Source organism: Carassius gibelio, chromosome B9, assembly GCF_023724105.1.
Source record: "Carassius gibelio isolate Cgi1373 ecotype wild population from Czech Republic chromosome B9, carGib1.2-hapl.c, whole genome shotgun sequence".
NCBI lineage: Eukaryota > Metazoa > Chordata > Actinopteri > Cypriniformes > Cyprinidae > Carassius > Carassius gibelio.
In genome coordinates, this window is record NC_068404.1 from 31,954,707 (window position 1) to 31,971,030 (window position 16,324).

The window sequence follows — 16,324 nt, forward strand, 5'->3', positions numbered from 1 at the left end:
TTCACTGATTTAGGGTAGAGTAAGAATATTTAAAGTATTGCACAAGTTAGTTCATACTTGGATATAATTTTATATGCAATATTACCTTTTCTTTTCATCATCATCTTTAAGAGTTCATGATCATTTCTGTTCAAATTTATTTCTCAGTTGATAAATCCATCCACAATTCATAAAACACAACACATGCAACTTCCTGTCATTGAAATAATTTAAAAATCAAATCGACAGGTTAGAAAAAAAAAGCCTCAGGCCCAAATATTCAGTTATCACTAATGAACTGTTTGACAAACACTTCTTGCTTCGAAGTACAGATGTGAATTAAAAAAAAAAAAAAAAAAAAAAAAAAATCACAAACAGTCCCCGGAGTCTCAATCTGAATCAACGGAGTCGCGAACATGCTCCGAAGTGCCGATCTGAATCAACGGAGTCGCGAAAATGCTCCGAAGTGTCGATCTGAATCACCCAGACGCGAACATGCTCCGAAGTGCCCATCTGAATCAACCGAGTCGCGAACATGCTCCGAAGTGCCGATCTTAATCAACCGAGTCGCGAACATGCTCCGAAGTGCCGATCTGAATCAACCGAGTCGCGAACAGGCTCCGAAGTCCCGATCTTAAAACTTCGACCAACGAATGTAAAAAATAACTCTATTTCTTTAATAACTCTACAACTCTATGAAAGACTCAGACCACGTATCTAAAAATAAATCGCTATAGTAAAAGAGAAATAATAAGAGGAGTGAAGTTTCCTACCGTTCTGCTGTGTTTGGTCCTCACGCGCTTCTGACTCTCAGCGGCGCGTCTCCGCCCCATCACACGCGCGTTTACAGCACTAAATTAATCATATTTGCTAATTATTATACATTTACTTCATTGTCGGCTTCAGGTAATTCATTTATTATTGTTCAATGAACTGTTTGATACAAAAAAAGGTTGTATTTCAGTAATAATTCAAAATTATCCAAATAAAATATATAAAATAATGGTTTATATTTTAATATCCTTTAAAATATAATTTATTACTGTGATGTGCAGCTGTATTTTCAGCATCATTCCTCCAGTCTTCAGTGTCACATGATCTTCAGAAATCAGTCTAATATGATGATTTATTATTAGAATTATTAATAGTTGTGATGCCAAATATTATTTTGGAATCTGCGATACTTTTTTCCGGATTCTTCAATGTATATATATATTTTTAAAAGAACAGCGTTTATTCAAAATATAAATCTCTTCTAACAATATTAATCTTTGATTTCACTTCTTATCAATTTAATACATCCTAAAAGAGTTATAAACTTTTGAACTATATTGTTTATTGTTAGAAAAGACTTCTATTTTAAATAAATGCTCTTCTTTTTAACATTTCATTCATCAAAGAATCCTGAAAGAAGTATCACAGTTTCAGCAGCACAACTCTGATAATAAATCATCATATTATTCTGATTTGTGAAGATCATGTGACACTGAAGACTGGAGGAATGATGCTGACAATCACAGAAATAAAATAGATTTTAATTTATATTAAAATAAAAAAGTTGTTTTACTTCATAATAATATTTCACTTTTTTCCTGTATTTTTGTTCAAATAAATGCAGTTTTGACGAGTAAACTCCAACAACAACAACACATAAAAAATCAATCTGATCCCAAACTCTGACCGGTGTGTGTGTGTGTGTGTGTGTTTGTTTGTGTATAGCACTTACACACTAATCCCCACAAGAATAAAGATGTTAAATCCTCATCTGAGGAGAAAACTATGTTGCATAATAATGAAAGGATGTGTGAGGTACACTTTCTGTAAACTGAGCCAAACATTTTCACTGATTTAGGGTAGAGTAAGAATATTTAAAGTATTGCGCAAGTTAGTTCATACTTGGATATAATTTTATATACAATATTACCTGTTCTTTTCATCATCATCTTTAAGAGTTCATGATCATTTCTGTTCAAATTTATTTCTCAGTTGATAAATCCATCCACAATTCATAAAACACAACACATGCAACTTCCTGTCATTGAAATAATTTAAAAATCAAATCGACAGGTTAGAAAAAAAAGCCTCAGGCCCAAATATTCAGTTATCACTAATGAACTGTTTGACAAACACTTCTTGCTTCTAAGTACAGATGTGAATTAAAAAAAAAAAAAAAAAAAAATCACAAACAGTCCCCGGAGTCTCAATCTGAATCAACGGAGTCGCGAACATGCTCCGAAGTGCCGATCGGAATCAACGGAGTCGCGAAAATGCTCCGAAGTGTCGATCTGAATCACCCAGACGCGAACATGCTCCGAAGTGCCCATCTGAATCAACCGAGTCGCGAACATGCTCCGAAGTGCCGATCTTAATCAACCGAGTCGCGAACATGCTCCGAAGTGCCGATCTGAATCAACCGAGTCGCGAACAGGCTCCGAAGTCCCGATCTTAAAACTTCGACCAAAGAATGTAAAAAATAACTCTATTTCTCTAATAACTCTACAACTCTATGAAAGACTCAGACCACATATCTAAAAATAAATCGCTATAGTAAAAGAGAAATAATAAGAGGAGTGAAGTTTCCTACCGTTCTGCTGTGTTTGGTCCTCACGTGCTTCTGACTCTCAGCGGCGCGTCTCCGCCCCATAACAGGCGCGTTTACAGCACTAAATTAATCATATTTGCTAATTATTATACATTTACTTCATTGTCGGCTTCAGGTTATTCATTTATTATTGTTCAATGAACTGTTTGATACAAAAAAAGGTTGTATTTCAGTAATAATTCAAAATTATCAAAATAAAATATATAAAATAATGGTTTATATTTTAATATCCTTTAAAATATAATTTATTACTGTGATGTGCAGCTGTATTTTCAGCATCATTCCTCCAGTCTTCAGTGTCACATGATCTTCAGAAATCAGTCTAATATGATGATTTATTATTAGAATTATTAATAGTTGTGATACCAAATATTATTTTGGAATCTGCGATACTTTTTCCGGATTCTTCGATGTATACTTTTTTTTTTTAAGAACAGCGTTTATTAAAAATATAAATCTCTTCTAACAATATTAATCTTTGATTTCACTTCTTATCAATTTAATACATCCTAAAAGAGTTACAAATTTTTGAACTCTATTGTTTATTGTTAGAAAAGACTTCTGTTTTAAATAAATGCTTTTCTTTTTAACATTTCTTTCATCAAAGAATCCTGAAAGAAGTATCACAGTTTCCGCAGCACAACTCTGGTAATAAATCATCATATTATTCTGATTTGTGAAGATCATGTGACACTGAACACTGGAGGAATGATGCTGACAATCACAGAAATAAAATAGATTTTAATGTATATTAAAATAAAAAAGTTGTTTTACTTCATAATAATATTTCACTTTTTTCCTGTATTTTTGATCAAATAAATGCAGTTTTGATGAGTAAACTCCTGTAAAAACAACAACAACAACACATAAAAAATCAATCTGATCCCAAACTCTGACCGGTGTGTGTGTGTGTTTGTGTATAGCACTTACACACTAATCCCCACAAGAATAAAGATGTTAAATACTCATCTGAGGAGAAAACTATGTTGCATAATAATGAAAGGATGTGTGACGTACACTTTCTGTAAACTGAGCCAAACATTTTCACTGATTTAGGGTAGAGTAAGAATATTTAAAGTATTGCGCAAGTTAGTTCATACTTGGATATAATTTTATATGCAATATTACCTTTTCTTTTCATCATCATCTTTAAGAGTTCATGATCATTTCTGTTCAAATTTATTTCTCAGTTGATAAATCCATCCACAATTCATAAAACACAACACATGCAACTTCCTGTCATTGAAATAATTTAAAAATCAAATCGACAGGTTAGAAAAAAGAGCCTCAGGCCCAAATATTCAGTTATCACTAATGAACTGTTTGACAAACACTTCTTGCTTCGAAGTACAGATGTGAATTAAAAAAAAAAAAAAATCACAAACAGTCCCCGAAGTCTCAATCTGAATCAACGGAGTCGCGAACATGCTCCGAAGTGCCCATCTGAACCAACCGAGTCGCGAACATGCTCCGAAGTGCCGATCTTAATCAACCGAGTCGCGAACATGCTCCGAAGTGCCGATCTGAATCAACCGAGTCGCGAACAGGCTCCGAAGTCCCGATCTGAAAACTTCGACCAAAGAATGTAAAAAATAACTCTATTTCTCCAATAACTCTACAACTATATGAAAGACTCAGACCACGTATCTAAAAATAAATCGCTATAGTAAAAGAGAAATAATAAGAGGAGTGCACATCAGCTGCACATCACAGTAATAAATTATATTTTAAAGGATATTAAAATATAATTTATTACTGTGATGTGCAGCTGTATTTTCAGCATCATTCCTCCAGTCTTCAGTGTCACATGATCTTCAGAAATCAGTTTAATATGATGATTTATTATTAGAATTATTAATAGTTGTGATGCCAAATATTATTTTGGAATCTGCGATACTTTTTTCCGGATTCTTCAATGTATATATATTTTTTTAAAAGAACAGCGTTTATTCAAAATATAAATCTCTTCTAACAATATTAATCTTTGATTTCACTTCTTATCAATTTAATACATCCTAAAAGAGTTATAAACTTTTGAACTATATTGTTTATTGTTAGAAAAGACTTCTATTTTAAATAAATGCTCTTCTTTTTAACATTTCATTCATCAAAGAATCCTGAAAGAAGTATCACAGTTTCAGCAGCACAACTCTGATAATAAATCATCATATTATTCTGATTTGTGAAGATCATGTGACACTGAAGACTGGAGGAATGATGCTGACAATCACAGAAATAAAATAGATTTTAATGTATATTAAAATAAAAAAGTTGTTTTACTTCATAATAATATTTCACTTTTTTCCTGTATTTTTGTTCAAATAAATGCAGTTTTGACGAGTAAACTCCAACAACAACAACACATAAAAAATCAATCTGATCCCAATCTCTGACCGGTGTGTGTGTGTGTGTGTTTGTTTGTGTATAGCACTTACACACTAATCCCCACAAGAATAAAGATGTTAAATACTCATCTGAGGAGAAAACTATGTTGCATAATAATGAAAGGATGTGTGACGTACACTTTCTGTAAACTGAGCCAAACATTTTCACTGATTTAGGGTAGAGTAAGAATATTTAAAGTATTGCGTAAGTTAGTTCATACTTGGATATAATTTTATATACAATATTACCTGTTCTTTTCATCATCATCTTTAAGAGTTCATGATCATTTCTGTTCAAATTTATTTCTCAGTTGATAAATCCATCCACAATTCATAAAACACAACACATGCAACTTCCTGTCATTGAAATAATTTAAAAATCAAATCGACAGGTTAGAAAAAAAAGCCTCAGGCCCAAATATTCAGTTATCACTAATGAACTGTTTGACAAACACTTCTTGCTTCGAAGTACAGATGTGAATTAAAAAAAAAAAAAAAAAAAAAAAAAAAAAATCACAAACAGTCCCCAGAGTCTCAATCTGAATCAACGGAGTCGCGAACATGCTCAGAAGTGCCGATCTGAATCAACGGAGTCGCGAAAATGCTCCGAAGTGTCGATCTGAATCAACCGAGTCGCGAAAATGCTCCGAAGTGCCGATCTTAATCAACCTGGGGCCGGTTTCACAAAGCTATTCAGACCGGTCTATAGTGTTAGACAAGTCTAAAATTTACTCATAGACTAGTCTAATGCAAGTTAGACTGTTTCACAAAGATAAAGACTGACTTAATTTAGACCAAAAAAATTAGACACCTTACCCCCAGGCTAACTTAGGTCTAAGACTCTGTTACCTTGGCAACCAGCAGAAACAAACAGCCAAGAGAAAAGGGGAAAATGGCTCATAATTTGTGGTTTGCTGACAACGTTATGGAGAGAGCTATGAGAAGGGAAAGGGTTTTTAGGGACCGCAGTAACCTACTGGAAATGTATAATAATGAGGACTTCATCAGTCGGTTTCGTTTGCCCAAAGAAGTTATACTGAGTCTGACAGATGAATTAGCTGAAGTACTGAGCCCTGCCACTTCAAGGAGCCACAGTATCCCAGCAGTGCTACAGGTTTGCACTGCTTTGAGATTTTATGCTACAGGAAGTTTTCTGAATACTGTTGGTGACACAGTGGGTCTCAGCAAAGCTTCTGTGTCACGGGTGGTATACAGGGTATCAAGGGCACTTTCAAATAAGCTCCCTCAGTTCCCAAACCAAATGGCTGAGCTGAACAAACTCAAAAGAGGGTTCTTCAGCATAGCAAGATTTCCCAATGTTGTTGGAGCAATTGATGGGACACATGTCAGAATCCAGGCTCCACCTGCTCATGAACATTTGTTTGTCAATAGAAAAGGATATCACAGCCTAAACATTCAGGCTGTTTGTGATTCTGATCTCCGGTTCCTCAACTGTGTGGCCCGCTGGCCTGGATCCCTTCATGACTCTCGAATTCTGCAAAATTCTCAACTCTGTCTAGCATTTGAGCAAGGCATTATCGATGGGGTCCTGTTGGGGGACTCGGGCTACCCTCTAAAACCTTGGCTCCTTACTCCCTTCCTGAATCCTACTACACTTGCACAGAGAAACTACAACACAGCACACTGTTCAACTCGTAACACTGTAGAGCGGGCATTTGGTGTACTGAAGAGGCGTTTTCATTGCCTACATGGGGAATTGCGAATGGCACCTGACAGAGTGTGTAACATCATCTGTGCAACTGTAGTGCTGCATAACATAGCGAGGTAGGCCTACCTAAAAAACAAAATCCACATTGCCATCCATTTTCAATAGGCCTAATTGAATTACTATTTACCAACATGCTTCTAAACTAATTAATCATTAGGGATCTCCGGCTACCTGAGCCTGAAGGTGAGGATATCAGAGATGACAATCTCAATGAACTGGAGGATAGAGAAGATTTAGAGGAGCAGAATGGAACTGGTCGATATGTGCGTCAGATGTACGTTGACAGGATTTTCAATGTCTGAAACATTGAAAAAATCATGTTGCCTGTCTTTACCTATTAGGCTTAAATGAGTAGCAAACAACTTAATAAATATAAAAATTTATTTTTTAAGGTTTCTCAAGTGACATACTGTTCATTCAATAAATTATTCTATAAATTACATTCAAGTCTCATTTCATTCATATCAAAATCTTCAAGGTTATTAAAAGTACAACTTACTATATAAACTGAAAAACTATTAACTCACAAAACAAGTGATATACTGTTCGTTCAATAAATTATTAAATAAATTAGTAGGCTACTCAAAGATATTCAGGACTCCAGCGACTGTTTGTGAAGCTCTAATTTTAATTTATCTCTCTGAAGCTGTAAAACTTCAATCTCTAGCAGCAATTTCTTCTCTTCCAGTTGAAGATTCCTGTATTGTTTGTCTAGCACCATTGACATGGTTGTTCCTCTGAACACCGTTGTGCAACCCATGGGACCAGGAGCTGTAGCTGTAGCTGTAGCTGATGCTGACGCTGACTCAGACTCTTCATCTCCTGTCCCCTCACGTCTCTCAGCCGGCTCCTCCACCACTGCCTCGCTTCGGTCCCAATTCAAAGACAGGGTCACTAAAAAAAATAAGAACATAACATTTTATTACTTGTAGGTTCCTTCTATTATAGGCTGAGTCATTACGTTGTTCACATGATTTGCTGGATAGCAAGCTTACCGGTTCACATTAGCATACATTATTACCGGTTCATATTAGCATACATCATCAACTTGACTTTATAAGCATCAAATCGAAGGCAATAAAGCAAAAGGAAAAACCAAACTGATTTATTTATAACAATCACCCGCTGTTACCTGTATTCTCATCTTGACTGTCTGGCTCTTCCTCTTGATGTGGCGGCGGGGTGCTGCTGTCAGTGGCTGAGGGAACTCCGCCGGTTACGTCAGTGTTGACGGCTCCACACACTCCACTTTCCCGTCCTCCGCTTATCCCCCAGAACATCGGCGACTGTCCACCATATATATTCATCACCATTTCAGTGGTGTCTTTAAGTTTCTCTTGGGGTCCTCCTCCCGTTTTTGGGTATTTCCTCTAAAATATTTCCTTTTTGGCATCTTGCACCATGTTTTTATATCTTTTCTGTACGTCTTTAACGCTGCGCTCAACGGTCGGATTAATGCTGTTTACTGTCGCGGAAATCTTTTTCCAAATTAAAAATTTCTTCTTGTTACTACATTCTCCTCCGCTAAATTTCCCTAGTAAAATGTCCTTGTAACTATTATACTCCTCCAACAAACACATATTTTCTGCTGGGGTAAACTGAACTGACCGGTTAAATGCGCTTACTCGATCCGCCATGTTTTTTGTTTTGAAAAGTGTCTTATTTTACCCAGAATGCACTGCAGTGTAGTCCTACTTGAGATAGTCAGAGTCTTAAGTGCTTTGTGCAATGGTCTGAATTAGATGTCTATCTGAAGTCTGACTATCAACTATATCTAAGTCATAGTCAAAGTCTATCTTTGTGAAACCGGCCCCGAGTCGCGAACATGCTCCGAAGTGCCGATCTGAATCAACCGAGTCGCGAACAGGCTCCGAAGTCCCGATCTTAAAACTTCGACCAAAGAATGTAAAAAATAACTCTATTTCTCTAATAACTCTACAACTCTATGAAAGACTCAGACCACATATCTAAAAATAAATCGCTATAGTAAAAGAGAAATAATAAGAGGAGTGAAGTTTCCTACCGTTCTGCTGTGTTTGGTCCTCACGTGCTTCTGGCTCTCAGCGGCGCGTCTCCGCCCCATAAAAGGCGCGTTTACAGCACTAAATTAATCATATTTGCTAAGTATTATACATTTACTTCATTGTCGGCTTCAGGTTATTCATTTATTATTGTTCAATGAACTGTTTGATACAAAAAAAAGGTTGTATTTCAGTAATAATTCAAAATTATCAAAATAAAATATATAAAATAATGGTTTATATTTTAATATCCTTTAAAATATAATTCATTACTGTGATGTGCAGCTGTATTTTCAGCATCATTCCTCCAGTCTTCAGTGTCACATGATCTTCAGAAATCAGTTTAATATGATGATTTATTATTAGAATTATTAATAGTTGTGATGCCAAATATTATTTTGGAATCTGCATACTTTTTTCCGGATTCTTCAATGTATATATATTTTTTAAAAGAACAGCGTTTATTCAAAATATAAATCTCTTCTAACAATATTAATCTTTGATTTCACTTCTTATCAATTTAATACATCCTAAAAGAGTTATAAACTTTTGAACTATATTGTTTATTGTTAGAAAAGACTTCTATTTTAAATAAATGCTCTTCTTTTTAACATTTCATTCATCAAAGAATCCTGAAAGAAGTATCACAGTTTCAGCAGCACAACTCTGATAATAAATCATCATATTATTCTGATTTGTGAAGATCATGTGACACTGAAGACTGGAGGAATGATGCTGACAATCACAGAAATAAAATAGATTTTAATGTATATTAAAATAAAAAAGTTGTTTTACTTCATAATAATATTTCACTTTTTTCCTGTATTTTTGATCAAATAAATGCAGTTTTGACGAGTAAACTCCAACAACAACAACAACAACACATAAAAAATCAATCTGATCCCAAACTCTGACCGGTGTGTGTGTGTGTGTGTGTGTGTGTGTTTGTGTATAGCACTTACACACTAATCCCCACAAGAATAAAGATGTTAAATACTCATCTGAGGAGAAAACTATGTTGCATAATAATGAAAGGATGTGTGACGTACACTTTCTGTAAACTGAGCCAAACATTTTCACTGATTTAGGGTAGAGTAAGAATATTTAAAGTATTGCACAAGTTAGTTCATACTTAGATATAATTTTATATGCAATATTACCTTTTCTTTTCATCATCATCTTTAAGAGTTCATGATCATTTCTGTTCAACTTTATTTCTCAGTTGATGAATCCATCCACAATTCATAAAACACAACACATGCAACTTCCTGTCATTGAAATCATTTAAAAATCAAATCGACAGGTTAGAAAAAAAAAGCCTCAGGCCCAAATATTCAGTTATCACTAATGAACTGTTTGACAAACACTTCTTGCTTCGAAGTACAGATCTGAATTTAAAAAAAAAAAAAATCACAAACAGTCCCCGGAGTCTCAATCTGAATCAACGGAGTCGCGAACATGCTCCGAAGTGCCGATCTGAATCAACCGAGTCGCGAAAATGCTCCGAAGTGCCGATCTGAATCAACCGAGTCGAGGACATGCTCCGAAGTGTCGATCTGAATCAACCGAGACACGAACATGCTCCGAAGTGCCGATCTAAATCAACCGAAACGCGAACATGCTCCGAAGTGCTGATCTGAATCAACCGAGACCGAACATGCTCCGAAGTGCCGATCTGAATCAACCGAGTCGCGAACATGCTCCGAAGTGCCGATCTGAATCAACCGAGTCGCGAACATGCTCCGAAGTGCCGATCTGAATCAACCGAGTAGCGAACAGACTCCGATGTGACAATCTGAAAACTTCGACCAACCAATGTAAAAAATAAATGCGTTTTAATATAGTAAAAATAATTTGGAATGATCTTTCTCTATATTATATTAACAGCCTAACTTTTAACGAGCAATGCACGATAATTTCACCTTTACACTATAAAAAACACTATATTTCAGCCTATATTAATAACCTCTATGTAAATAAAACAGAATACCGTTCTTACCAAATTCATTCAACATGTTATTAAATCATAATTAGTTTTTAAACACTGACAGGAACTTTCAGAGCTGATTTCAAAGTTACTGCGTTTATAAAACAACTCTATGAAAGACTCAGACTCAAATCACAAACAGTCCCCGGAGTCTCAATCTGAATCAACGGCGAACATGCTCCGAAGTGCCGATCTGAATCAACCGAGTCGCGAAAATGCTCCGAAGTGCCGATCTGAATCAACCGAGTCGCGAACATGCTCCGAAGTGTCGATCTGAATCAACCGAGACGCGAACATGCTCCGAAGTGCCGATCTGAATCAACCGAGTCGCGAACATGCTCCGAAGTGCCGATCTTAATCAACCGAGTCGCGAACATGCTCCGAAGTGCCGATCTGAATCAACCGAGTCGCGAACAGGCTCCGAAGTCCCGATCTGAAAACTTCGACCAAAGAATGTGAAAAATAACTCTATTTCTCTAATAACTCTACAACTCTATGAAAGACTCAGACCACGTATCTAAAAATAAATCGCTATAGTAAAAGAGAAATAATAAGAGGAGTTCATTGTCAGCTTCAGGTAATTCCTTTATTATTGTTCATTGAACTGTTTGATACAAAAATGGTTGTATTTCAGTAATAATTCAAAATTATCCAAATAAAATATATAAAATAATGGTTTATATTTTAATATCCTTTAAAATATAATTTATTACTGTGATGTGCAGCTGTATTTTCAGCATCATTCCTCCAGTCTTCAGTGTCACATGATCTTCAGAAATCAGTCTAATATGAAGATTTATTATTAGAATTATTAATAGTTGTGATGCCAAATATTATTTTGGAATCTGCACTACTTTTTTCCGGATTCTTCAATGTATATATATATTTTTAAATAACAGCGTTTATTCAAAATATAAATCTCTTCTAACAATATTAATCTTTGATTTCACTTCTTATCAATTTAATACATCCTAAAAGAGTTATAAACTTTTGAACTATATTGTTTATTGTTAGAAAAGACTTCTATTTTAAATAAATGCTCTTCTTTTTAACATTTCATTCATCAAAGAATCCTGAAAGAAGTATCACCGTTTCAGCAGCACAACTCTGATAATAAATCATCATATTATTCTGATTTGTGAAGATCATGTGACACTGAAGACTGGAGGAATGATGCTGACAATCACAGAAATAAAATAGATTTTAATGTATATTAAAATAAAAAAGTTGTTTTACTTCATAATAATATTTCACTTTTTTTCCTGTATTTTTAATCAAATAAATGCAGTTTTGATGAGTAAAACTCCTGTAAAAAAACAACAACACATAAAAAATCAATCTGATCCCAAACTCTGACCGGTGTGTGTGTGTGTGTGTGTTTGTGTATAGCACTTACACACTAATCCCCACAAGAATAAAGACGTTAAATACTCATCTGAGGAGAAAACTATGTTGCATAATAATGAAAGGTTGTGTGACGTACACTTTCTGTAAACTGAGCCAAACATTTTCACTGATTTAGGGTAGAGTAAGAATATTTAAAGTATTGCGCAAGTTAGTTCATACTTGGATATAATTTTATATGCAATATTACCTTTTCTTTTCATCGTCATCTTTAAGAGTTCATGATCATTTCTGTTCAAATTTATTTCTCAGTTGATAAATCCATCCACAATTCATAAAACACAACACATGCAACTTCCTGTCATTGAAATAATTTAAAAATCAAATCGACAGGTTAGAAAAAAAAGCCTCAGGCCCAAATATCCAGTTATCACTAATGAACTGTTTGATAAACACTTCTTGCTTCGAAGTACAGATGTGAATTAAAAAAAAAAAAAAAATCACAAACAGTCCCCGGAGTCTCAATCTGAATCAACGGAGTCGCGAACATGCTCCGAAGTGCCGATCTGAATCAACCGAGTCGCGAAAATGCTCCGAAGTGCCGATCTGAAACAACCGAGTCGCGAACATGCTCCGAAGTGTCGATCTGAATCAACCGAGACGCGAACATGCTCCGAAGTGCCGATCTGAATCAACCGAGTCGCGAACATGCTCCGAAGTGCCGATCTAAATCAACCGAGTCGCGAACATGCTCCGAAGTGCCGATCTAAATCAACCGAGTCGCGAACAGGCTCCGAAGTCCCGATCTGAAAACTTCGACCAAAGAATGTAAAAAATAACTCTATTTCTCTAATAACTCTACAACTCTATGAAAGACTCAGACCACGTATCTAAAAATAAATCGCTATAGTAAAAGAGAAATAATAAGAGGAGAGAAGTTTCCTACCGTTCTGCTGTGTTTAGTCCTCAGGCGGGTCTGACGCTCCGCGGCGCGTCTCCGCCCCTCACACGCGCCTTTACAGCGCTAAATTAATCATCTGTGCTAATTATTATACATGTCGACACGCGGCTATTGGTAGTGATGCTACAGTCAAAAATCAGTAATAATTCAAACCTTTTAAAATAAAATATATAAAATAATGGTTTCGATTTGAATAATATAGTAAAAATAATTTAGAACGATCTTTCTCTATATTATATTAACAGCCTAACTTTTAACGAGCAATGCACCATAATATCACCTTTACACTATAAAAAACACTATATTTCAGCCTATATTAATAACCTCTATGTAAATAAAACAGAATACCGTTCTTACCAAATTCATTTAACATGTTATTAAATCATAATTAGTTTTTAAAAACTGACAGGAACTTTCAGAGCTGATTTCAAAGTTACTGCGTTTATAAAACAACTTTATGAAAGACTCAGACCACGTATCTAAAAATAAATCGCTATAGTAAAAGAGAAATAATAAGACGAGTGAAGTTTCCTACCATTCTGCTGTGTTTGGTCCTCACGCGAGTCTGACGCGCGTTTACAGCGCTAAATTAATCATCTTTGCTAATTATTATACATTTACTTCATTGTCAGCTTCAGGTAATTCATTTATTATTGTTCAATGAACTGTTTGATACAAAAAAAGGTTGTATTTCAGTAATAATTCAAAATTATCAAAATAAAATATATAAAATAATGGTTTATATTTTAATATCCTTTAAAATATAATTTATTTCTGTCATGTGCAGCTGTATTTTCAGCATCATTCCTCCAGTCTTCAGTGTCACATGATCTTCAGAAATCAGTCTAATATGATGATTTATTATTATAATTATTAATAGTTGTGATGCCAAATATTATTTTGGAATCTGCACTACTTTTTTCCGGATTCTTCGATGTATATATATTTTTTTAAATAACAGCGTTTATTCAAAATATAAATCTCTTCTAACAATATTAATCTTTGATTTCACTTCTTATCAATTTAATACATCCTAAAAGAGTTATAAACTTTTGAACTATATTGTTTATTGTTAGAAAAGACTTATATTTTAAATAAATGCTCTTCTTTTTAACATTTCATTCATCAAAGAATCCTGAAAGAAGTATCACCGTTTCAGCAGCACAACTCTGATAATAAATCATCATATTATTCTGATTTGTGAAGATCATGTGACACTGAAGACTGGAGGAATGATGCTGACAATCACAGAAATAAAATAGATTTTAATGTATATTAAAATAAAAAAGTTGTTTTACTTCATAATAATATTTCACTTTTTTTCCTGTATTTTTGATCAAATAAATGCAGTTTTGATGAGTAAACGCCTGTAAAAAAACAACAACACATAAAAAATCAATCTGATCCCAAACTCTGACCGGTGTGTGTGTGTGTGTGTTTGTGTATAGCACTTACACACTAATCCCCACAAGAATAAAGACGTTAAATACTCATCTGAGGAGAAAACTATGTTGCATAATAATGAAAGGATGTCTGACGTACACTTTTTGTAAACTGAGCCAAACATTTTCACTGATTTAGGGTAGAGTATGAATATTTAAAGTATTGTGCAAGTTAGTTCATACTTGGATATAATTTTATATGCAATATTACCTTTTCTTTTCATCATCATCTTTAAGAGTTCATGATCATTTCTGTTCAACTTTATTTCTCAGTTGATGAATCCATCCACAATTCATAAAACACAACACATGCAACTTCCTGTCATTGAAATCATTTAAAAATCAAATCGACAGGTTAGAAAAAAAAAGCCTCAGGCCCAAATATTCAGTTATCACTAATGAACTGTTTGACAAACACTTCTTGCTTCGAAGTACAGATCTGAATTTAAAAAAAAAAAAAATCACAAACAGTCCCCGGAGTCTCAATCTGAATCAACGGAGTCGCGAACATGCTCCGAAGTGCCGATCTGAATCAACCGAGTCGCGAAAATGCTCCGAAGTGCCGATCTGAATCAACCGAGTCGAGGACATGCTCCGAAGTGTCGATCTGAATCAACCGAGACACGAACATGCTCCGAAGTGCCGATCTAAATCAACCGAGTCGCGAACATGCTCCGAAGTGCCGATCTGAATCAACCGAGACCGAACATGCTCCGAAGTGCCGATCTGAATCAACCGAGTCGCGAACATGCTCCGAAGTGCCGATCTGAATCAACCGAGTCGCGAACATGCTCCGATGTGCCGATCTGAATCAACCAAGTAGCGAACATGCTCCGAAGTGCCGATCTGAATCAACCGAGTAGCGAACAGACTCCGATGTGACAATCTGAAAACTTCGACCAACCAATGTAAAAAATAAATGCGTTTTAATATAGTAAAAATAATTTAGAATGATCTTTCTCTATATTATATTAACAGCCTAACTTTTAACGAGCAATGCACCATAATTTCACCTTTACACTATAAAAAACACTATATTTCAGCCTATATTAATAACCTCTATGTAAATAAAACAGAATACCGTTCTTACCAAATTCATTCAACATGTTATTAAATCATAATTAGTTTTTAAACACTGACAGGAACTTTCAGAGCTGATTTCAAAGTTACTGCGTTCATAAAACAACTCTATGAAAATCTCAGATCACGTATCTAAAAATAAATCGCTATACCCTGCTGAAAAAAACAATAGAAACCATTACAGAAATTCTAATGGTTTCCATTACAAAACCATTACAAACCATCAGCAATTAACCATTAAAACCATTACCAAATGGTTTCCATTACGTAGTGTGTTTTGGGCATATTCCATTAGGATTTATTGGTTTGTATTGGTTTCCATTACAAGTTTGTATTGGTCACGATTTGCACATAATGGTTTCCATCACAGTTTTGTATTGGTTCTGATGGTTCGATTACAAGTTTGTATTGGTCTTTATTAAAACAAATTTAATGGTTTCTGTTGGTTTTGTAATGGTTCCATTACAAGTTTGTATTGGGGTTTATTAAAACAAATTTAATGGTTTCCGTTGGTTTTGTAATGGTTCTGACGGTTCCATTACAAGTTTGTATTGGTCTTTATTAAAACAAATTTAATGGTTTCTGTTGGTTTTGTAATGGTTCTGATGGTTCCATTACAAGTTTGTATAGGTCTTTATTAAAACAAATTTAATGGTTTCTGTTGGTTTTGTAATGGTTCTGATGGTTCCATTACAAGTTGGTATTGGTCTTTATTAAAACAAATTTAATGGTTTCCGTCAGTTTTGTAATGGTTCTGATGGTTCCATTACAAGTTTGTATTGGTCTTTATTAAAA

At 34.7% G+C, this 16,324-nt stretch overlaps 2 protein-coding genes and 1 long non-coding RNA gene across 3 annotated transcripts in view; 2 read left to right on the top strand and 1 right to left on the bottom strand.

The window, feature by feature from the left end:
* LOC127964884 (NACHT, LRR and PYD domains-containing protein 12-like) overlaps nt 1–16,324 on the bottom strand; it is a 1,383,583-nt gene that overhangs the window by 1,304,008 nt on the left and 63,251 nt on the right. The window lies entirely within an intron of this gene.
* The window catches only part of LOC127964964 (uncharacterized), a 528,628-nt gene that overhangs the window by 463,159 nt on the left and 49,145 nt on the right, over nt 1–16,324 (top strand). The window lies entirely within an intron of this gene.
* Nucleotides 5,639–7,136, top strand: LOC127964934 (putative nuclease HARBI1). Its single transcript, XM_052565482.1, has 2 exons — nt 5,639–6,750; nt 6,852–7,136. The coding sequence occupies exons 1-2, from the start codon at nt 5,858–5,860 to the stop codon at nt 6,994–6,996; spliced, it is 1,038 nt and encodes a 345-aa protein (XP_052421442.1). The 5' UTR covers nt 5,639–5,857; the 3' UTR covers nt 6,997–7,136.